The following is a 25,494-nucleotide window of genomic DNA, read 5'->3' as shown; positions in this document are numbered from 1 at the left end:
CATATGTTAATAATGTTTCTAAAAAAACAGATGTTTATTTAGACAAATTAAGTTCATTGTTTTACATGCAAATAGGTTGCAGCAAGGTGTGCCTGAGTGGTAAAGTGTCATACTACAAATTCAAAGGTCTTGGCTTTGATCCCAAGTCAGTCTTAGGATTTTTATGTGTGACTTACTACTGCCTTCACCATTGACAGTGATTGTTGATGTGAAAAATGCCTAATCTGCACTGTGGTTCGTAGTCTTTGTAAACTGTAGATCCCCCCTTAACTGCCTGAGAAAGTCAGTTCAAAGGTTAGAAGGTAGGCAAAGGCATACTATCTCCAATAGGACCATGCCTAGCAAAGCTCTGTTGTGTTCAAAACCATCTTCAGATTGATGACAGCTTTGTTTACTTTTCAGGTTGCAGCATGTACTGTATTTGGAAGTGTAGAATTTTTTTGCAATGAACAAATGCATCTTGGGTATCATGAAATAAAATAATTACAAAGAATCCCTATTTGATGCAGAATGTAAAGGGGCATGCACAGTGACAGAACTGTGTTAATTTTTAATGGCATAACACGGGCAACTATTAAACAGGCTGAACTATGGACCATCCTATAAATCTGAATACTTCCAGCCTGGACCTTTCACTCTGCTATACAGATATGCTTTTGTGAAACTTCTTGATAGATTACAAGTTTATGCCAGACCAGGACTTGAACTGGGACCCTTGCTTTCACGGGCAATGTTCTTATCAGTGTGCCGTCCAGAAATGGCTCATCACCTGACTTGAAATATTCATATTGGTAAGCTATTTTCGACAATATCCTTTCTCTGCTTAGCACTAGTCTAGCAAGGTATGGAGGACAGCTCCTGTATAGTTTTGAAAGTAGGTGATAGAGATTGACAAAATTGAATACTTTGTAGACAGTTGTGAGTCAATCTGGGATGCCTTGCCCACAAAAAGCAGAAACCACTCATGGATCATGGTCCATCACACAATTTTAAACTATCAGGAAATTTCATCTCTTATATTGTTCTCATCTATGACTCACTTGGTCCTGTTATAATACCATGTCATCGTCTTTGATGTTGATTTATCCCAGTGAAAATGGTGTTCATATTTCAATACATATTAAACCTGCCAGCAAAGTAATACTTTGTCTTTTGCAGATGCCATTGTGTCTGTAAGAAATAGTCCCCTCTATACAACTCTGGCAGTCTCAGCACTGCCTTCATATTTAGGACCATGACTGACAAGTAGATTTCCCATGTCATCTAAGACAACCCCAGAAATCCTGATTCCCGTAGCAAATCATTAAAAAAAACTGTGCCTCTTTTCACAAAATTCTTCTTGGTCTGTAAATCTTCAACTCTCTTCTCCATCTGACCAATGATTTAAGAAGGATGTATGTAAATAATATAAATCATATTAACTGTTTTCTCCATACCACCAAGCGAATATTTTGATCATTCTACCAAAATCAGCAACATCATGGTCAGTCATTGCATAGCTTGTCAGTCTATTCTCTTCTTTACAGTTTATAGACTTGTGGCTGCCCCAGTGAAAAACTTGTCCTGTGCACTAAGTTATCTTTACTTCAGCACAATCACTGTACGACTTATGTCAGAATAATGACATCCAAGGTGTCAGCCAAAATGAATGCATACAAATGGAGAGTTTATGCTGCAAACTCTTTCTATGCCTCACAATAGCTGTGACCATGTCTCCCATCAGTCAGTCAGTTTGAATTCTTCCTCCTAGCAAAGGATCTTATTGTAAACAATATGTTAAATCCTAATCTTCATTTCATTATCCATAACTTACTGACTGTCCTTTTCATCATTTTTAACATCTTACATTTCCAGATCCAATACATTAATATCATTTAGTTATTATTTTCAGTTTTTGAACTGCATTCCATTTTTGTCAGTTAGGCTGACAGCGCTGAAATATGGACTATCATCAGCATCTTACTTTTTGACTAGTAAACATGGAGTAATGAACAGACCAGGATATTGTCACAATGGAAACTTGTTTAAAAAATGAGGGATGTTGTACAGAGGCAGTGTAAGAGATTTCTGGTTGACAAAAGTGCAAGTAATAGAGCTATGCACACTGATAAAGAAATTTAAATACTATATGCTTCCTGGTGTAGTTTAAATCCTTGTAATATTCCTGTGCTTCTTGTGGCAGGGATCCACAGTTATGAATTAATATTTCTCTGGATCTGGAGAAGCTGGGTCCTTTGACAGTCAGAACAATCTCATGATCATTCTCAGAGGCTGACTAATTTCTGAGAGATTTTCTTCTTGGTACCTATAAAAACCAACTAGTTCAAGCAACCCATTATTCAAAGTACTTAGGACCACTTGGATGGTTGAGAGATTAAGATTGCACAATAATTTCATGAAGAGAACTGTCATTATGGTTAGGCATATTTTGTTTTAAATCATATCATTAGTAAGCTCAGTGTTAGGACACAGAGAACGCTCAAGAATTTTTGACCAGGTATTGCATCTAGATTCACTCTAAGGTGTGCAACTGGAAGTTGGATTTAAAGAATGTTTAGACAATAATTCTTTGAAGATGATGTCAGAAATCCAGTGAGAGACACTGGAGTTGTCACATCTAGAATAAAATATTTATTTTATAGCTTTGTTTGGATATGAGTGATCAAGGTGTTTGGTTTCAACAGCATGGTGCAACCTTGTCGCACAGACAGTGACAGATGTGGAAGTGATTTCTGTTATGGCAAGATGCATTTGTGAGGAAAATATTGTGATCTGATACTGTCTAATCAAGATGTTTCGGAAATCCCACAACACAACCAGTTCTTGTTGTTAATAGCAATGACTCAGGTGAAATTTCTAAAATAGAACCCTAATCTTGCAGGAGAAGTATGGAAACTTTGAGTGAATGTGGATGTTCCCCACGTACACTACTGATGAAAAGGTTTCAGGTCTCCAACTGGGCAGCAGCGTCGCTATACTGCGAAATTTCAACGAGTGTCATACTCCTAATCTTGTCAACAGGAATGAAGGTTATCTGCTAAGTTTGTTGTGGAAACCTGTGTTGTAACTAGGCTGGTGTCCAGAATTAAAGCAACAAACTGCTGTTTCCCCTTCTGTGTCTAATTCACAATATAATCATACAAACTGTCAACCGGATGTCCATATGATCGTGTTCTGCATAGAAGATGGTGTTCCAGTCAGCGGACAACCAGGCCAACGATGACATCAGGGCACCTATGAAACAAGGTAGTGTTTGCTGGATAGCCCCACATCCACAGTTGCTGTGCACACAGTCACAGACAATGCATGTCACAGAGAAGATGCCTACCAGACCTTCTGCGATGAAGGGCCATAGAAAGAGAGAAAGCAGGACAGCCACAAACTGATGTGGATCAGTGGCTTAATATGAATCATTCCATTGTTTCTTTGATGTGGCGACAGATTAAAGAGACCAAAACTGTATACTGAAGACCAGGGCAGGGCTGACCAAATGTGACGCCAAAAGAGAGGATCGATATTTGGCTGTAAGGGAACAACAGTACTGCTTTAGTACTGCAAGACGACTGGAATGTGAGCTCGCAGCATCCAATGTACGTGTTGCACTGAGACAAAAGGTGTGCAGAAGGCTTCGGTAGACTGGCCTTTATTGTAGGAGACCTGCTTTATGTTAACCTCTTATGCGTCTTCACGGAAGGGAAAGTCTAGAGTGGAGTCATCAACATGCCGCCTAGTTGGTCGAACAGTGAGCCAATGTTGCTTTCACACATAAGTCCCAATTTAGTCTGAAGAGTGATTCTCAATGGATTCACATCTGTAGGGAATGTGGAACATGATTTTAGGACCTAAACATCATGGAAAGAGACTGATTTTGGGGAGGATCCATAATGGTGTTTGCAGAGATTATGTTTACCACTCGAACCCCTCTTCGTGAAATTGTACGGGTGAATCAGCAAGGCTTAACTGCTGTCATGACGAGATCTTGGCACCTCGTTTGTGATTGTTGCAAGGTGCTGTGGGGCCAGACTTTGTACTGATGGATGATAATGCTCAATCTTACAGGGCATGGGTGGTTGATACTTTCTTAGAAACAGAAGATATTGTACACATGTCATAGCCTGCTCGCTCTCCCAATTTGAACCCCATAGAACGTGTCTGGAATGCACTAGATGGCAAACACCACATCAGCATCCACCAACCACTCTCCAAGACTGCAAGCAGCTCTGCAGGAAGAATTGGTGTTACTGCCTCAACATGAGACTGATGACACCATTTATAGCATTCCTCGTCAGGCATGTATTGCTGCCAGAGGTGGTCACACCCCATACTGAGCTTATTAACTAGTTGTCAGAATGTGTGTGCAAATCTGTTGAGTTAGTTGGAAAAAAACTAAGAAAATTTTTGTCTACCATTATGAATATTGCAGTTGTTTACATTCTGAGTTCTTTACATTATTTCTACTTTACTATCACCTATTTATACTGTTTTGTGACAAAATAAAAACAACTTTGCAAAATTTCCAGTTTGATTTTGGACACCAGAGTATGTGCTGAGTGTGCGCCCAGCAGCGGATCTTATATAAGGTTGATCAAGGATGAGCATTCAGGGTTACAAATGCCAGATGGGGCGAAGTGGTGGTGGGGGGGGGGGGGGGGGGGGCAGGGGGGGGTCGACCACCACCACTCTGTAGTATAAATGTAAAGACATCCAGAATAGCTCAACACTTTTTCAGAAGATGATGAGTATTACACTTGTCAAAACATTGCCGTGTTTCAACACTGCCACCTGCTTCAAGACCCGATTTATATCCACCATCGTGGAAACTTTTGCCTAAAGAACAAGAGTTTGCCGCAGCTGTCATGGAGGACATTTGACTGGTATCAAATTACATATTTAACCATAGAAATCAATGAGATACAAGTTTTTTCACATTTTAAAGTTCTAAATTTCAAAATTTGCATTCAATGAGCAAAAACATATTTTGTCTCTGTTTTTGCTACACTTCTAAGGTGTTTAAATCTTAATTACCAGTTCATCTGGTTGACAGAGCTGAATACTAGTCTTCATGCATTCAGTGTCCTGTAGACAGTGATTATCCTTGGCTGCCACAAGGCGAAGACCAGTTCCAGGAGCAACACAATTTGAGTGGCAACCACTTGCTGCCACCCACAGGATGCTTCTATCAAAAATCAAATCTTCAGTCTTTCTTCTGTTGGCTTTATAGTGAGGAAGTGTAGGTGTATCTCGAGTATGAACGCGATTTCCACTGGATGCACATATTTCTGGGCCGTTGCTGAATATTGCAGTATCAAAACGGTCACAGATAAACTCCTAAAATGTAAATTTAAAAACTATTAATAATTCTAATGCAATGCACAAAGTATTATTATGTAAAATAATCAAGGAATTATTTTAATGAAGGTCTTGAAAATCTAATTTTTTTCTGTGATACAGTGATTCTAACAAGTATTCAGTAATAACTTTACCTCACATCGCCCACTTATACAGTACGTAGATTTACTGTAACGTGAGCGCCAGCTATGGCAGATTGTGCCATCAGGAAATGTCCAGCCCCTGCTTTTTGAACCACCATTCCTCTTATAACACCAAACAGTACAAGCTTCTTCAGCTGTTAAATGTGCAGAGAACAGTTATCAGTAGTTTTATTTATTCGTTTCAGTTGTTACAAATGTTGGTACATTATGGAATAATGCAATAATCACACTGAAACACACTTCTTTTGTTCCTTTGTAGAACAGAAATTTTTATTTTGTGTGATCTAGTTGTTAGATTATAAGCCGGTTTTCCAATATCACAACAGCAACATTGGTCTATAACATGATTTTCTCTCTCTCTCTCTCTCTCTCTCTCTCAAAGTGTCAAGTTTTCCTTTGTACATGTGAGATATGTGAGATAAACAGAGAAAGGCAGTGAAAAGGGGAATAAAAGTCACCTGAAACTAATAAGTGGGGCTGAAGTTTGAATTCACGTGTTTTTTCAGAAATGAAAGTTATGACTTATTTTCAGTGTTTTGACTCTAGCAAAGAGGCTAAGTGTGCACTGATCTGTGGATTAAAACTGTGTGCTGGATCAGGGCTGAAGTTCGAAACTTTTGCCTTCCATGGACAAATGCTCTACCCACTGAGCTGTCCAAGCACAACTTGCACCCCATCCACAAAGCAGATGGGCAGAAGTTCTGAGTTTGGGTCCTAGTCTGGCAAACAGTTTCAATTTGCAAAGAAATGGCTATTATTTAACTGTCAAAAGAGTGGTCCATTTGCATGACCACTGAGAGTAAAACATAAAAGCAGTGAAGGGAATTAAATGTTGCTTTAAATCTTGTGTGAAGTGAGGAATTGTCACAAAATATTAACATGCTTTCATAAAAAATGATTATTTAATAACTATGCATAATCATGTTTTTGTGGTAGAGGAGTGGAGCAATAAGTTAGTGGAAATAAGGGAAAACAGAGCGAGCTCATAAGAAACACACTTGGTATCACAGATATGTACCAGAAAAGGAGAAAGTGCAGGTGGCATAGTTATCATGTGTGTAGGAGAAAATGTAAGAGAAGACAGAGAAAAACCATTCCAAACAAGTGGTATGTCATAGAAGATATGTCAAAACATCTGAGACATAACAGACAGAGTGAAAAAGTAAGGTCCTTTTTTTCTGATGATAATGGCAGGGAACTGAACATCATTGAAGAGAAAAATAGTGCAGTTCCTTTAGAAATTGATGGCAGAAAGCTGGAAATAAACATGTTCATTACAAAATCAGATAGAAACACAGATGACTGATTTCCATGAAGAATCGGTAAGAGGAAATTGATGGAATCCAAACATTAATTCACAGGTTTAGAGGTAGTAATAAGGTAGGTGAGGTACCAAAGTAATTAGAATTCCTTTCCCACAAGAATGTTATACTGTTCATTTATATAAATGCTATTTCCACCTACTACTGATATTTGAGACATTTTGATTTTATGTCTTTCATATCGTAAATTTGCTTTTAGTTCACTTCTGTTAGTAATTAAGGCAATATAAATTATGAATCCAGAATCTTAATAACTGCATTAGTTAATTATTTATACAATACAGTTAAGAATAACTAATAGTAAACTGTATACGAGGTGTGATTGGAAAGTTTTAAGACTGGGCTTGTAATTGTACAATGGTGCTACTTACATGCTACTGTGATGCATTCCTTCAAAATAATCCCCTTCTGACTGAACATGCTGACTCCAATGGTGTTTCCACTTTTGGAAATATTCCTGGAAATTTTTTTCCTGAAGTGTGTTAAGGATGCTGTCCGTATTTGCCTGGATATCTTCAATTGAGTCAGATTGCTTCCCCTTCAGTGAAAATTTCAGTTTAGAAAACAGGTAGAAGTCCACAGGGGCCAAATCAGGGGGATATGGTGGTTGTGGAAGCACAGGAATTTTGAATTTGGTAAAAAATCCAACAATGGAGAAGGCACGATGAGCCGGAGCAATTTCATGATGTAGCACCCAGCTCTTGTCTTTCCAGAATGCAGGCCTTTTCTTCCACACCTTTTTGTGCAAACGCTCAAGGACACATTTGTAGTAATTGTCTGTCCTCTAGGGGTAAATTCATGATGCACAACACTGGTAGAATCGAAAAAAGTCACCAACATTGTCTTCATCTTTTGCCGACTTTGCCATGCTTTTTTCGTCTGTGCGAACTTTGGTTTCAGGATCATATCCATTTACCCATGATTCGTCACCTGTAATTACCCTATTTAACAAATCTGGGTCATTTTTGGTTTGATTAATCAGTTCTTGGCACAAGTTGCTATTGTCTCTGGTCACTTGACAACACTTTTGGAATGAATTTTGCGGACACTTGACGCATATTCAGATCTTCAGTTAAAATTGACTGAACCGCATAGAAACTTAAATTAAGTTCATCAGTCATCTCCCCAATTGTAAGTCTAAGATCAGTGCACACTAAGTCACAAACTTTCACAACATTTTCATTCATTTTTTAGGTGGAAGGTAGGCTGGACCATGGTTCATCTTCAAATGATTCGTGGCCATTTTTAAATCTGTTTATGCAGACAGAAACATTTAACTGGCTCATACAATTATCCCCGAAAGCTGTTTTTAATAGTTCATAAGTCTCAGAAGCTGATTTCCCAGTTAAAACAAAATTTCACACAAACTCGTTGCTTCGTTTTTACATCCATTTTCACGCAGACAGAATCCGGCAACAAGCCCTAACAGACCCGCATTCAACCAGCTGCCACAACGAATTGAGTAAAGGAAATGCAGTTTCCTGTCAGATGGCGTTCAAGGGCAAGGCAATGACTCACTCCCCACCCTCCGTGTACCTGCCCACCAAACCAGTAAGCAGTAGTGGAGCCATTCTTAAAACTTTCCAATCACATTTCATAGGTTCTCTCCAGTTTGTTTCCTCTTTTTGACATTGCTTACTCACCGCCATCCCAACATTTTTTTTCTGTTTTTCCTATTGGCAACATAAATTGTCAAAGTTCCTTCTCTCTCTCTCTCTCTCTCTCTCCCTCTCTCCCTCTCTCTCTCTCTCTCTCTCTCTCAAACACACACACACACACACACACACACACACACACACACACACACACACACACACACACACACACTCACGTCACTGAATGTTCTTTGATGGCAAATAATTCTTTTTTATTTTGAAAACAATCTGAAGTATGATATATAATAATCTTAATGTGGTAATAAATCTATAGCACTAACGATCGGAGCTCATTCTCTGGAATCCTGTTCCAAGTAATTCATTGTCGATTTCCTTTGCTCGTTGACATATTTGAGAAGCAAAGTCTCTAATAGTAGTACGCTGTACATTGGCACATTGGACAGCTCTGCAAGTTTTGAATCTTCTGTCATTTCCTCGACAGTTTATGCCACCATTTTCTGGCCTGAAAAAAAGAAATGAATAAAAGACTTAACTGGTTTAATTGTTTGGTAGCATTTTAACATAGGCTGTATTATCTAAAAGATGGAAGAAATAAAAATCTTTTCGAAATTAATAACGTAAGGGAAATTTCAAATGCTTCAGTTCCACTTGTGTAAGCGACCAACATGATTAAAAATACAGATAGTTTTTCCAATTCAACTCAAAATCAAGATCTAAAGGCTATTACAAGGACAGAGGAAATGCTGAACAATAACCTAAAGCACTAGTAATGTTCTGAAAAGCAGGGTGTAATTGCTTGAAATATTTATCTCGTACATCACAAGTAGTGGTGTACTGTGACCTGGCAACTATTCTCCTGCCACTCATGTAAATGCCATATTAAACTCTTTTTATTATAAATCTCCCTTCAAACATTGCACTTCGATTCTCTTGTATGTCCCCTCCCACTTCTACCCGCTCGCTCACTTCTGTTTGCATACATTTTTTAGCTTTTATTCCATCACATTAACATTTTCTATATATGATGCTTGCATTGTTTGTAAATTTTCGCATTTATGGTTTCATGTTGGCAATTTGCTTTAAATAATGAAAAGATGGGATTCATTGATAAACTTATAACTTGTTAAAATTAAAAAGATATGTGTATAGTATGAAACATAATGCTGCAATATAATGTATTACCAAATGTAATGGCAGTAACTAATCAAACTAAATAAATTTACTTTGTATCAGTTTAATAATGTGAAAGGTAAACTTTTTAATTGCAGCTGTGTATGTCTATTACTTGGAAAGACTAGTAATAACAATTGATGAGAACCAAGCTAGGAAGTAAAAAAATCAAGTATCATATTCCAAAACTTCAGTGTTCACCTACTTGAATTTGTTTATGCACCGTTGAAATGGTTTTGGGAATATCTGAGTCCTGAACTTTACAGTGTGCAAACCATTGACAAGAAGTGCCTGAAGTTTATATTGAACAGCTTGTAATTGCTGTAATAAGATAATGAAACAAGTAAAGATCCATAATAGCAATATCTTTTAGTGTGATTTACAAATCAGATAATCCCATTGGAGGACATCCAGCAATGTGATGTTAGGATTACAGGCTGTAACATTACAAGTGGCATGACTACAAAATATAGTATAAAAAAGTAGAGTAAGAATAAGAATCTTTATTAGCCGTTCAGTATTTTCTCATACAATGGGCTTCGTCAATAAGTTCAATTACAGTATAAAGATGGTTATATTCTCATAACAATGTATATATAAACCATATGAATGTTAGTGTAGTACAATAGCACACATTTGGAATTTTATGTATTGTTAATTTTACAATAAAAAAGAAAACATTATACAAATTTATATTAAGCGGGGAGTATTCATGTTGATGACACTGTGTCATTATCATATACATGTTGATAACACTATGTCATTATCCTAAGCTATTGATACAAATATAGAGCACTCGAAATAGGTCTATTATGCCTATATGTTATATATTGTTTTTCCAAATTTAGGTCCTACTATAGGCAGAGGTACCTTTCTCTACGTTAAAACAGCAAATCTGCCATATTACAATCTTTATATTCATCAACTGAGTAAAATGCTTTACCTTTGAGCCATTGACTCAATGTTGTCTTAAATTTATTTTTAGATACTGTTTGTACAATTTTAGGGAGCATATTAAACAGTTCGAGGCCTACATATTTATAACTATTATGTATCTTGGACAATCTAGAGTATGGCAGATTTATTGTGTGGTTTTGTCTTGTATTGTGGGTGTGGACAGATGACCTAAGGGGATATTGAGCTATGTTTTCTTTTACATGTAATAAGCAATAATAGATGTACAAACAAGGAACTGTCATGATGTTAAGTTTTTTGAAATGTTCCCTGCATGTATCCCTAGGAGATAAACCCACTACACATCGAAGAGCTTTTTTTTTTTGCCATCTGAAAATTGATGCTGAATTAGGAGAATTTCCCCAGAGCAGAATACCATATGAAAGATGGGGGTGGATATAAGCAAAATATGAATGCAGCAGTAAGTTTTGGCTGACATTACTCCTAAGCTTATAAAGTAGGAACATAGCACGTGCAAGTTTAGAACAGACGTATGTGATACGTTTAGCCCAGCTAAGTTTCTGGTCAATCATCATTCCTAACAGTTTAACAGACTTATTTTCTTTGTTTGATACCTTCAAATTAAAGAATATTTCCTCAGTTTTTGTTTCATTTATGAATAGGGAGTTTGCACTAAACCAATGAACCGATTTTTCAAATATTATATTATTTTTTTCTCATACAGATTCAAGAGTCTGTCCTGAATTGATAAAAGTTGTATCGTCCGCATAGAGGACTGTTTTACAGGGTAAATACTGTGGCATATCATTAACATACACTACAAACAGGAAGGGCCCAAGTATGGAGCGCTGTGGCACACCTCTTTTTATTGTTTGTGGGTTTGACAACTGCCCATTTACACTAACAAATTGTACTCTGTTGCACAAGTAGGATTCTAATAATTTCAGGGTGTCCTCTTCCATGCCGTAGTGTCTTAATTTCATGATAAAAGTACTATGAGGTACAGTGTCAAATGCTTTACTCAGGTCTAGGAGAGTAGCACAAGAGATTAATTTATTTTCAAAGCCATCATATATATCACTAACAATATTTTCAACTGCTTTAACTGTGGATAGTTTAGACCTGAATCCATACTGTGAGTTACTTAACAAGTTATTCCTCTCAAAATAGTGATTCATTTGTTGGTGAACACAGTCTTCGATTATTTTAGGTATTATTGGAATTAATGAGATAGGGCGATAGTTACTTGGATTTGATTTATCTCCTTTCTTAAATATGGGAATAGTTACTGCTAGTTTCAAACAGTTGGGGAAAATCCCTTGCTGTAATATACGGTTAATGAGAGTGGTTAGAGGGGACAGAAGATCACTTGATATCTTCTTTATGACAAAGTTTGACAGACCATAGAAGTCCTCTGCTCTGGAACTACTTAGTTTGCCTATTGCTTTGCTAACGTCATTTTCAGTTATTGTTGCCCAGCAGAATATATGGACTACATACAGGGTTATTACAAATGACTGAAGCGATTTCACAGCTCTACAATAACTTTATTATTTGAGATATTTTCACAATGCTTTGCACACACATACAAAAACTCAAAAAGTTTTTTATGCATTCACAAATGTTCGATATGTGCCCCTTTAGTGATTCGGCAGACATCAAGCCGATAATGAAGTTCCTCTCACACTCGGTGCAGCATGTCCCCATCAATGAGTTCAAAAGCATCGTTGATGTGAGCTCGCAGTTTTGGCACGTTTCTTGGTAGAGGAGGTTTAAACACTAAATCTTTCACATAACTCCACAGAAAGAAATCGCATAGGGTTAAGTCGGGAGAGTGTGGAGGCCATGACATGAATTGCTGATCATGATCTCCACCACGACCGATCCATTGGTTTTCCAATCTCCTGTTTAAGAAATGCCGAACATCATGATGGAAGTGCGGTGGAGCACCATCCTGTTGAAAGATGAAGTCGGCGCTGTCGGTCTCCAGTTGTGGCATGAGCCAATTTTCCAGCATGTCCAGATACACGTGTCCTGTAACGTTTGTTTTGTAGAAGAAAAAGGGGCCGTAAACTTTAAACCGTGAGATTGCACAAAACACGTTAACTTTTGGTGAATTGCAAATTTGCTGCACGAATGCATGAGGATTCTCTACCGCCCAGATTCGCTCATTGTGTCTGTTCACTTCACCATTAAGAAAAAATGTTGCTTCATCACTGGAAACAAGTTTCCCACTGAATGCATCCTCTTCCATGAGCTGTTGCAACCGCGCCGAAAATTCAAAGCGTTTGACTTTGTCATCGGGTGTCAGGGCTTGTAGCAATTGCAAATGGTAAGGCTTCTGCTTTAGCCTTTTCCGTAAGATTTTCCAAACCATTGGCTGTGGTACGCTTAACTCCCTGCTTGCTTTATTCGTTGACTTCCGCGGGCTACGCGTGAAACTTGCCCGCACGCGTTCAACCGTTTCTTCGCTCACTGCAGGCCGACCCATTGATTTCCCCTTACAGAGGCATCCAGAAGCTTTAAACTGCGCATACCATGGAGTTAGCAGTTGGTGGATCTTTGTTGAACTTCGTCCTGAAGTGTCGTTGCACTGTTATGACTGACTGATGTGAGTGCATTTCAAGCACGACATACGCTTTCTCGGCTCCTGTCGCCATTTTGTCTCACTGCGCTCTCGAGCGCTCTGGCGGCAGAAATCTGAAGTACAGCTTCAGCCGAACAAAACTTTATGAGTTTTTCTACGTATCTGTAGTGTGTCCTGACCATATGTCAATGAATGGAGCTACAGTGAATTTATGAAATCGATTCAATCATTTGTAATAGCCCTGTACTTATTTGAACCTAAAAGAGTTTTAGCATCAAGCATGGCGTTGGGGGGAGACAAATCTTGTTGTAAACTGAAGTTAACAAAGTGTGAGTTTAAGATATCTGGGGCTATGGGTATAGCTAGTTGAGTTGTTGGTCTATTTATTTCACTTTAATTATTTCCCAGGCAGCTTTACAGCTGTTTCTAGATTTAAAAATATAGTTATCATTCGCCCTACATTTTGCCAAGCTTATTTCAGATCTATAAATTTTTTTTATTCTAATGTACATCTCTTTGTACTCGCTGCTGTTATGAGATCTGTCTTTAAACATAAGAAGCATAATCCTGATGCTGTTGAGGTATGGTGTAAACCAATTATTTAGTCCCTGTGGTTTATGAGCTTGATTATTATCCTGTCTTTTTACTAATCTGGGACAACACTCATCAAATATTCTTGCAATTTCCTCTATAAATAATTTGCTTGTGTTTTCACACACATTTCGTTGTATAAGATGTCATTCCAGTTAACTGACCTTAATCTAGTTCTAAACTCTCTTATGTGGCATTCATTCATAGGTCTAACAGTTTTGTGTTGTTCATCTGGAATGCTGACTGGAACTGTAATCCACAGGCCATCATGGTCAGCTAGGCCTAACTTGACTACTCCAATTTCAACATTAATTTCATGGATATTACTTATTATATTGTCTAAGCATGCATTATATCTTGTATTCTTATAATTTAGACAATAGCAATCAAAAGCTCTTAGGCTATCCAAGAATTCCAATAGGATATGACTCTGTACCGTGATATCGATATTAATATCACCAAAATTTAAGATTCTTTGGTATTTATATTTAGGCTTAGTTAGTAAGACAAACAGTTTTTTTAAATTTACTATAAATTTATATTCACTAGAAGATGGTGTGCGATATACAGATGCAACAATAATATTATGTTTAGGTATATGTAGAACTGCAGCCTCAAAGGTGGTGTCTGTACACAGGTCTGTGACATCAGTAGTAAAGTATTGTAGATTTAGTCCATTCTTAACACATATTGCAACACCCCCATGTCCAATTGTTGATCTGCAGTAACTACTAGCTAAGGAGTAACCAAATGGAATATTGAGGTCAATTTCTGATTAATATAGCCAGTGCTTATTTACACGAAGTATACCACAGTTGGAAGTTTCTAACCAGTACTGCAATTCTTCCAACTTCTTTCTTAAAGACTGTATATTAATATATAAGAACAGAAGACTATTTTTGCTAACCCTGGGCAGTAAAGAAGAGGGTTCAGATTGTCTTCTTAAGGGCACTTCTATACAGCTGATGTCTTGAGTTGTTTGTAACTCTACTGCTGGTAGCCAGGCCCCATTTTGACAACGTTCGGATACATCTAGTTTCCTGGGCTCAGTGTGAATGGTTTGAAGATTATTTTGATCCTGCTGGAGCATATCTGTTAATATTTTGCCAGACAGACCATCAGGGTTTACAGGTTTCCCTGGTCCAGCAGTATTACTGTAAAGGTGGCCATTTCTTTACTCACAGTTTTGGTAATCAGTTTCGAGATTAATTTTCTTCCTTGGTTGTTGAGGTGGAATCCTTGTCATGTATAGCACACCCTGTCAAACTCGCTAGCTTTAATGATTGTGTTATTGGTTGAGCACTGTGCAGCTGATAAGTTGCTGCAAAGTGGCTGGGTCAAAAATAGCACTGGGCAAAGCACTCAAGGTATTGCAGTGAGCTCTGAATGAATATGGAAGGGGGAGGGAAGGGAGGGGGGAGGCACACTTGGCAGGTTACAGCAGCTCAGCAACTTGAAAATCCTGAACTGGTATGTGGGGGAGTGCAGCGCCATGTGCTTAACATGGTGACTGACACACAGTGACTGCCAACCTGGGGGGCACATGGTGTCAGGCATGACTGAGGCTCTGCTGTGGCTGCTGGTGGCCTCATGGCATTCATCATGTTAAGGAGCTGTGGCAAGATGGTGCAGGAATGAACTAATCTAAATATGAAATTTAAAATATCACTGAAAACATCAAAATTCCTTAAAGACATGCCCTGAAAAATCGAAAGACAGCATTGCATTTGCGGTAGTGAGACAAGCTCGCTAAAATTACAACTAGGTGTATAGAATTATTGTTAACAAAGTTTTTAACATTTATATTAAAAGTAGTTGATGAATGATACAAACATAACAGTATATGCATGTGATGCACAGTTAGAAGAATCTTGATGTCATCTGGGGAATAAGTATGTTTCTATTACACAGGTCTGCGACTAAAAACTGCATAGGATTTTTTAACATTTTCTTATAGATTTTGACCTCCAAAAAACAGGAAAAATGTTCAAAAATTCTGTCACATAGGTTTTTATGTATATTGCAGTATTTATGTTCATTACTAATAAACCTATGTGGTTTTTTAATTTAATGATTATTAAAAATTATATCAATTATAACTGATAAAATAAACTTAAATTTAAAAAATTTACAATGTTAATCATTCTTTGTTACCACTTGTAGGTTTTACCGTGAACTCCTGGGCACCAGAAGCAAATGCAAACAATCTTGTTGTTCAGTTTTATCATGTTGCAAGTCAAATGACGATATGTATCTTGCATGAAATGAAGAGAAACTCTCAGTAGATATATTGCTATTGAAGTGAGCAGTGCTGTTGTTTCTGTCTAGTCATGGGTACAAGAGGTTGTGTTATTTTTCCAAACAGCTTTTGTTATATTTGTGGTGAATACACTATTGAAAGCTAACGGAGAAACATAAGTGATTTTATGAGGAAAGTTTATTTTGCTTACTTTAAATTAAAACTTGGTGATCAAGATAAACCATGGGTCCCACGTAAGGTGTGTAGAAGATGTGAAGATCTTTGTTTATGGTTTAAGGGTAAGAAAAATGCATTTGGATTTGGAATTCCTATGATATGGCGTGAGCAGAAAAACCATACCACTGATTGCTATTTCTGTTCAGTTGACATAAATGGATTCAATTCAAAAAACAAAAGAAGCATAAGTTATCCTAACCTTGACTCAGCTATACGTCCAGTGCCCCATAGCTCTGAAATACCTATCCCACAGCCACCTTCCAGTTTGGATGAATACCTGAGTGAGTTGGAGGACGAAGTTACATTACCTCCTCAGGGTGAATCAGGCTCAGATTTTTCTTCAGACGAAGATGAAAGGGCTCAACTGTTTTCTCAAAGTGAGTTCAATGATCTAGTAAGAGATTTAGGCCTTTGAAAAGATGCAGCCGAACTGTTAGGTTCCACATTAAAAAATAAAAACCTTTTATCATCTGGCACCTTATTTTCATGATACAGACACCGAGAAAAAGAATTTACCCAGTTTTCCTCAAAAGAAGGAAATTTAGTTTTTTGAAGTGATGTGGAAGGATTCATGCATTGCTTTGATATGCAGTATGACTCATCTGAATGGCACCCTGTTCATTGATTCATCCAAAACTCATCTTAAAGTAGTACTATTGCACAATGGAAATAAATTTGCATCTCTTCCAATGGGACATTCTGTGCTTATGGATGAAAACTATAACGATTTGGCCATTATCCTCGAAAAAATCAAATATCAGGACCATCAGTGTATGGTTTGTGGGGACTACAGAATACTCACGATGCTTTTGGGTCAGCAGGCAGGCTATACTAAATATCCATGCTTATTATGCTTGTTGAATGTTAGAGCCAGAGAACAGCACTGGACTAAAAGCGATTGGCCACCCCAAGAAACTTTAAAACCTGGAGAAAAAAATGTTATCAATATTACTTTGGTACCACGAGAAAAGGTTTTGTTGCCCCCTCTCCATATCAAATTGAGGTTGATGAAAAATTTGTAAATTCACTGCAAAAGGGTGGGGACTGTTTTAAATATCTATGTACAAAATTCTTGAAGCTGTCAGAAGCAAAGTTGAAAGAGGGAGTTTTCGCTGGCCCCGACATAAGAAAACATTTAACCGACACTCTCTTTGTGGAAAATATGAATGAGAAGGAAAAAGAAGTTTGGGTATCATTTAAGGATGTAGTGAAAAAGTTTTTGGGAAATACTAAGTATCCTGACTACAAAACCATTGTTCAGCAGATGCTAGCAGCTTACGAAGCTCGAGGCTGCAAGATGAGCTTGAAGGTCCATTTTTTACATTCCCATATAGACAGTTTTCCTGAAAACCTGAGAGCTTACAGTGAAGAACAGGGGGAGCAGTTTCACCAGGATGTCCGTGCTATCAAGAGACGGTACCAAGGAAGATGGGATGTCACTATGCTTTCTGACTTCTGTTGGATGCCTAAGCGAGAAATTAAAGGTGGAAATTGGAAAAGGACTCGGCGAAGTAGCAAGGAAAAGAAGAAAAGGTTTCATAAAAAACATGAATAAGTATAATATTGTTACTATATGTCTCAAAATAATGTTTCATTGGTTGTAAAAAAACATTATGTTTGATAATTCTGAATAAATGAGTGCTTTTACCAATTTTTTGTGTTTGAATTTGCAAAAAACCTTATGTGACGGGAAAAAATGGACATCACTTTTGAAATCAGTGCATTCTACAACAAAAAATTCATTAAAAATATCTCAAGCAGCTGAGAAAATTTTTTTTGCTGACCTGTGTTATTGTCAAACAAATAGTTATAAATTTTGTATGAATAATCTGAGTAAGGGTGGTAAAACAACATTTCTTGCTATGTACACGAATGATTATTGGCAGCATTAGTAAGTTGCGCTAATTTCCCGTCAGTCCATATCTTTACTTAATGGAGTTTAGTAAATTAATATATGTAAGATTGTCTTTGACTAACATATGGCTGCAGTGTCAACATGAATAAAGTTGTCAGGCTGACTAATTTTTCTGCAGTTCCCTTGTGGTGTACAAAATAGAATAAAGCCAGTTATTTTGCTCTTTTTGAAATTTAATAAAGTGATTTGAGGTTGCTAATCAACTAAAAGTCTGTGTTTCATATGTTTAAAATGTATAAATGTTGTAATATGCCTAATCTCATGAGTCCAATTGTAAGTTGGTGTACTGATTAAGGCAGTGAGCCACATGACAAAGTTTTTGATTTGGCAGGCAGAACTGAATACACCATGGACCTTGCCATTGGTGGGGAGGCTTGCGTGTCTCAGCGATACAGATAGCCGTACCGTAGGTACAACCACAACGGAGGGGTATCTGTTGAGAGGCCAGACAAACATGTGGTTTCTGAAGAGGGGCAGCAGCCTTTTCAGTAGTTGCAAGGGCAACAGTCTGGATGATTGACTGATCTGGCCTTGTAACAATAACCAAAATGGCCTTGCTGTGCTGGTACTGCGAACGGCTGAAAGCAAGGGGAAACTACGGCCGTAATTTTTCCCAAGGGCATGCAGCTTTACTGTATGATTAAATGATGATGGCGTCCTCTTGGGTAAAATATTCCGGAGGTAAAATAGTCCCCCATTCGAATCTCCGGGCGGGGACTGCTCAAGTGGATGTCGTTATCAGGAGAAAGAAAACTGGCATTCTACGGATCGGAGCGTGGAATGTCAGATCCCTTAATCGGGCAGGTAGGTTAGAAAATTTAAAAAGGGAAATGGATAGGTTAAAATTAGATATAGTGGGAATTAGTGAAGTTCGGTGGCAGGAGGAACAAGACTTCTGGTCAGGTGACTACAGGGTTATAAACACAAAGTCAAATAGGGGTAATGCAGGAGTAGGTTTAATAATGAATAGGAAAATAGGAATGCAGGTAAGCTACTACAAACAGCATAGTGAACGCATTATTGTGGCCAAGATAGATACGAAGCCCACACCTACTACAGTAGTACAAGTTTATATGCCAACTAGCTCTGCAGACGACGAAGAAATTGAAGAAATGTATGATGAAATAAAAGAAATTATTCAGATAGTGAAGGGAGATGAAAATTTAATAGTCATGGGTGACTGGAATTCGAGTGTAGGAAAAGGGAGAGAAGGAAACGTAGTAGGTGAATATGGATTGGGGGTAAGAAATGAAAGAGGAAGCCGCCTGGTAGAATTTTGCACAGAGCACAACTTAATCATAGCTAACACTTGGTTCAAGAATCATGATAGAAGGTTGTATACATGGAAGAACTCTGGAGATACTAAAAGGTATCAGATAGATTATATAATGGTAAGACAGAGATTTAGGAACCAGGTTTTAAATAGTAAGACATTTCCAGGGGCAGATGTGGACTCTGACCACAATCTATTGGTTATGACCTGTAGATTAAAACTGAAGAAACTGCAAAAAGGTGGGAATTTAAGGAGATGGGACCTGGATAAACTGAAAGAACCAGAGGTTGTACACAGTTTCAGGGAGAGCATAAGGGAACAATTGACAGGAATGGGGGAAAGAAATACAGTAGAAGAAGAATGGGTAGCTTTGAGGGATGAAGTAGTGAAGGCAGCAGAGGATCAAGTAGGTAAAAAGACAAGGGCTAGTAGAAATCCTTGGGTAACAGAAGAAATTTTGAATTTAATTGATGAAAGGAGAAAATATAAAAATGCAGTAAATGAAGCAGGCAAAAAGGAATACAAACGTCTCAATAATGAGATCGACAGGAAGTGCAAAATGGCTAAGCAGGGATGGCTAGAGGACAACTGTAAGGATGTAGAGGCTTATCTCACTAGGGTTGAGATAGATACTGCCTACAGGAAAAATAAAGAGACCTTTGGAGATAAGAGAACCGCTTGTATGAACATCAAGAGCTCAGATGGAAACCCAGTTCTAAGCAAAGAAGGGAAAGCAGAAAGGTGGAAGGAGTATATAGAGGGTCTATACAAGGGCGATGTACTTGAGGACAATATTATGGAAATGGAAGAGGATGTAGATGAAGATGAAATGGGAGATACGATACTGCGTGAAGAGTTTGACAGGGCACTGAAAGACCTGAGCCGAAACAAGGCCCCCGGAGTAGACAACATTCCATTGGAACTACTGATGGCCTTGGGAGAGCCAGTCCTGACAAAAACTCTACCATCTGGTGAGCAAAATGTATGAAACAGGCGAAATACCCTCAGACTTCAAGAAGAATATAATAATTCCAATCCCAAAGAAAGCAGCTGTTGACAGATGTGAAAATTACTGAACAATCAGTTTAATAAGCCACAGCTGCAAAATACTAACACGTATTCTTTACAGACGAATGGAAAAACTAGTAGAAGCCGACCTCGGGGAAGATCAGTTTGGATTCCGTAGAAATACTGGAACACATGAGGCAATACTGACCCTACGACTTATCTTAGAAGAAAGATTAAGGAAAGGTAAACCTACGTTTCTAGCATTTGTAGACTTAGAGAAAGCTTTTGACAATGTTGACTGGAATACTCTCTTTCAAATTCTAAAGGTAGCAGGGATAAAATACAGGGAGTGAAAGGCTATTTACAATTTGTACAGAAACCAGATGGCAGTTATAAGAGTCGAGGGACATGAAAGGGAAGCAGTGGTTCGGAAGGGAGTAAGACAGGGTTGTAGCCTCTCCCCGATGTTATTCAATCTTTATATTGAGCAAGCAGTAAAGGAAACAAAAGAAAAAGAAAAATTCGGAGTAGGTATTAAAATCCATGGAGAAGAAATAAAAACTTTGAGGTTCGCCAATGACATTGTAATTCTGTCAGAGACAGCAAAGGACTTGGAAGAGCAGTTGAACGGAATGGATGGTGTCTTGAAGGGAGGATATAAGATGATCATCAACAAAAGCAAAACGAGGATAATGGAATGTAGTCGAATTAAGTCGGGTGATGTTGAGGGTATTAGATTAGGAAATGAGACACTTAAAGTAGTAAAGGAGTTTTGTTATTTGGGGAGCAAAATAACTGATGATGGTCGAAGTAGAGAGGATATAAAATGTAGACTGGCAATGGCAAGGAAAGCGTTTCTGAAGAAGAGAAATTTGTTAACATCGAGTATAGCTTTAAGTGTCAGGAAGTCATTTCTGAAAGTATTTGTATGGAGTGTAGCCATGTATGGAAGTGAAACATGGACGGTAAATAGTTTGGACAAGAAGAGAATAGAAGCTTTCGAAATGTGGTGCTACAGAAGAATGCTGAAGATTAGATGGGTAGATCACATAACTAATGAGGAAGTATTGAATAGGATTGGGGAGAAAAGAAGTTTGTGGCACAACTTGACCAGAAGAAGGGATCGGCTGGTAGGACAAGTTCTGAGGCATCAAGGGATCACCAATTTAGTATTGGAGGGCAGCGTGGAGGGTAAAAATCGTAGGGGGAGACCAAGAGATGAATACACTAAGCAGATTCAGAAGGATGTAGGTTGCAGTAGGTACTGGGAGATGAAGAAGCTTGCACAGGATAGAGTAGCATGGAGAGCTGCATCAAACCAGTCTCAGGACTGAAGACCACAACAACAACAACTGAATACATGGTCTTTTTTGTATTCACCTCTTGCACAATGAGGCTGGTTTTGGTAAGGTTTGTGCAGACAGAGAGCTGCTTGGGCTTAAGTATTATTCAGAACTTAGAAATATTTTGATGTGAAGCAGTTCATGACTTAGAAATATTTCAGTATATACCAGTTTAGGACTTAGAAATGCGAAGATAAGTCAATTATTATCTGCAATTTAGTTATATTTTTGTTTATTATGGTAGTAGTGTCATTTTACATTGATGACACTTGCTTTGTTTATTTGTTGTTATATCTTCGCAATTTTCAAGTTGCTAGGTTAGTTTCATTATCGCTGCCATGCTGTTAATCATGGCTGCTCTTCTGTCTATTTGCACCAACGAAGAGCAACAATCAGTGATCAGATTTTTGTGGTCGGAAGGGGTATCAGAGGCCAAAATACATCAAACACTTTTGGTACAGTATGGGAACAGTGTTCTGGCACAACAGAGTGTCTACGAATGCATTGAAAAATTCCGAAATGGTCGCATCATTACTGATGACAAAACATGGATCCATCATTATGAGCCAGAGAGTAAACGGCAGAGTATGGAATGGAAACATCCAAATTCGCCATGTAAGAAAATATTGAAGACCCAACCATCCACAGGAAAACTGATGCTTACGGTTTTTTTGGGACGCACAAGGTCCAGAACTGGAACATTACGGGGAAAGGGGCACAACAATAAGTAGTGTACGTTACAGTGAGATGCTTACTACCAGGCTAAAGCCTGCAATTCGAAGCAAACGCTGAGGATTGCTGTCAAAAGGTGGTGTGTTGTTGCACGACAATGCCCGTCCGCATACTGCTGCCCACACTGCTGAAATGCTCCAGAAACTAAAATCTGAAGTACTGAATCATCCTCCATAAAGTCTCGATCTTGTTCCTTCTAACTATAACCCATTTGGTCCACTCAAACAAGCATTAAGGGGCCCTTGCCTCAGATGAAGCAGTGAAAGAAGTGGTGCATTCCTGGCTCGCAGCTCAACTGAGAACCTTCTTTTATGAGGGCATCAGGAAGCTTGTACAACAAGGGACTAAGTGCATTGAAATGCAAGGAGACTATTTTGAAAAATGATGTTCTTGTAAGTTTCCTATTTGATTACAGTAAAATTTTATAACTACTTTGCAGGTAATAATTGACTTACCCTCGTATTTTGGAACTCTGAGTGCTAGTGGACATTGAATATTTCAACCATGGTGAATTTGACACTGCATAATGACTTATGTACTTGCTGAACTTCAAGATTTCTTTCCAGTTTAAGTGATTTGTTGCACAGCTCAATACTGAGGTTCAGTTTCGTTACTGCCTATGAATGCTCTGCTTGCATTGCAAAATTAAACATTTTGGTTTCTTGTATCTATACTGTGTTCAGTAACCATCTGTGTGAGGCCATTGTACAATTAAATTTGTGTGTGAGTTTAATAAACAAAACAAAGATTAATCCTTTGGTTTTAGCCCACATTATTATCCTATGGGATCATATTCTTAATTTTTCTTATCATAACTTGTTTTTGATGTATTTTATTATTTAACTGTTTTGTCATTGCTAAATTAAGGTGCCTCCTCATAAATGTTCCATACTTCCCTAAGGACTTGAAGCAACAGTGTATGACAAAACCCCTTTTGATCAGTTGAGACATATTCAAATCTAAAGTGGTGTACTCATCATCTGGTGATTAGGTTGCAACGAATTGATGCCTGCTGGCAATTAATTTCTCACTATTGTTGCCGAGCCCAGTGAAGTTGCAATTGTTTGGTCTGGTCCAGGATTCATCAGTTGTAGCTAGTGAAGCTGCAGTCCTTGTCTTGGAAATCAACAATCAGTTAAAATGGTCTTAGAAATGTTGTCATTAAAATGGATATATTACAGAGTAAAAGTAATGCATCCCAATATTATAGAAGGAAAAATGGAAATGTATCTCTCATCATGTAGAAAGATAATTTTCTCACTGTGGCTGCTAGCTTGGGACATTGAAAGTAGATTTAGTATATTTACCCAGACTTGTGAAATTTATTAGAACTGAAGCAGATATCACAACAAACACTCAGTTTTAAAATGTATGACTTCAAAGATAATTGTGGATGACATGATCAATAAAAGTGCTCCACTCTTCTAATACATATAAAAAAGTGCAATAACTGTGTAACAAATGTTTGTGTTGGCTTGAACTTTCTGCATGTGCAGTTAAAATCAGACAATGGAAACTCCAGGTTTGAATATGAACAATATAGGAAAAGACAGATTGCTGCTTACTGTAAAGAAGACATGTCAAGTTGCAGACAAGCACAATTAATTACAGTAAGTAGCAATCTGTCTTTTCCCACATTGTATACGCAGTTAGCGACTAGGCATCTTTCCTGATGGTAAAATTTGCAGTAGTATAGTCTTCTTTCAAAACAAAGACAAGTAGGTATTTTTTGTTTTTCCTTGTTTTCACATTAGGTAGGTCTCCTTCACACTGGGTCTTGAGTTCTGTAATCCTTTCCCAGCCTACTTCTCTTTACTCCCCGTAGAAGGAACTAATAGTTTCAAGAGCCTTCACATTGAAACGTGTATATTGCCAATACTGGAATTTTGCTTTTTGAATATAAGTGCTGGCCACTCATTGTTTCTCAGTGTAATTTTGCTAATGCGGATATTGAACTGTGTCACCTACTGCAAGTTTTTTAAAGTACTATGATACCTTACTATGAACAACAAATTGCCCAAAAACAACTATTTACTATGTGCACATAAAAAATAAGCTAAACATTGTAGCTCATATTCTGGATTTGTATTTTTCAACGACTGTATGAGAAAAAGCGCCATTCTCTGAACAGTGCGGCTGAACGTGTGCTCACTGATAGCCTTGAGTGGGACAGATTAAGTGAATTTGCAAGATATGTTAATCCATGGTTGGAGAGAACGAGACAGCAGGGGATGAATGTGGGAATGGAGTGCCAGAAGTGTGCCTAGTGTTCACAAGAAGCCTATTTATTTAACTAATATGGTGGTAGCGTGGAGAGGGAGTGGGTGGCAGCAGGAAGTTGAAGAAATCTAGGAAGCTGTGGAGGGAGGAGGCAAATGTAGGAGTAGAATCAATCTGCAAAATGTGAAGTATGTCTGTCTATTTTTCCAAAGGTCCTGTGTTGGCCTTGGAACAACTTCAGTCCCAACATCCTCTATACTATGTTTTTTAAATCATGTGCATGGTGGTGTGGAACTCAGTAGAACTCGAGCCAATATGTTAACTTTTATTACATAGTAAGAATGAAAATTATGAAATACACACAGCTTTCATGTACTAGCTGACTGCACACATATACGAACAATAAACAGCATTTCAATTCCAAATATGATTGAACAAGATATAAAAGGAAAATGGAAACAACTGTTAAATGTATTATGTACCAATAATTGTATTTAATGTTGAATAAGAATGTGACTGAGGTAACTTGAGAAGTGATTGATGCTTTAGCTATTTGTAGTCCTTTGTGCCCTGAACCTTAGCAGTACCCTGTGGATGTTTGATTGGCAATGTTATTTATAGTTCTCTAGGAATCAAGCTTTCTTAATGCATAGAGTAGATACTCATCTACAATGATATTACTTCTAACATAAAAGTTTAGAGAACATTGTGGTATCATATGATATGCTGTACTGACTCCACATTCACATCTGTCTGATACTATTTTCCCAGTTTTATGCACGTAGAGAGGATATGAATTGTCTCATTTTGGATTCATCTATTGTAGTTCCTTTC

General features: G+C 37.9%; 1 protein-coding gene across 1 annotated transcript in view; it reads right to left on the bottom strand.

Annotated features, from left to right (window-relative positions):
• The window catches only part of LOC126175726 (A disintegrin and metalloproteinase with thrombospondin motifs adt-1-like), a 184,225-nt gene that overhangs the window by 61,523 nt on the left and 97,208 nt on the right, over positions 1-25,494 (bottom strand). Inside the window, exons 10-12 of the mRNA XM_049922664.1 lie at positions 8,751-8,932; positions 5,484-5,626; positions 5,026-5,328 (exon numbers count right to left, since the gene is read on the bottom strand). Coding sequence (XP_049778621.1) covers positions 5,026-5,328; positions 5,484-5,626; positions 8,751-8,932 — 628 coding nt within the window. The remainder of the gene's footprint in view (positions 1-5,025; positions 5,329-5,483; positions 5,627-8,750; positions 8,933-25,494) is intronic.

Source organism: Schistocerca cancellata, chromosome 3 (genome assembly GCF_023864275.1).
Source record: "Schistocerca cancellata isolate TAMUIC-IGC-003103 chromosome 3, iqSchCanc2.1, whole genome shotgun sequence".
Taxonomy (NCBI): domain Eukaryota; kingdom Metazoa; phylum Arthropoda; class Insecta; order Orthoptera; family Acrididae; genus Schistocerca; species Schistocerca cancellata.
Note: the sequence above shows the minus strand (reverse complement) of the source record. Positions and strands in the feature narration are given on the sequence as shown.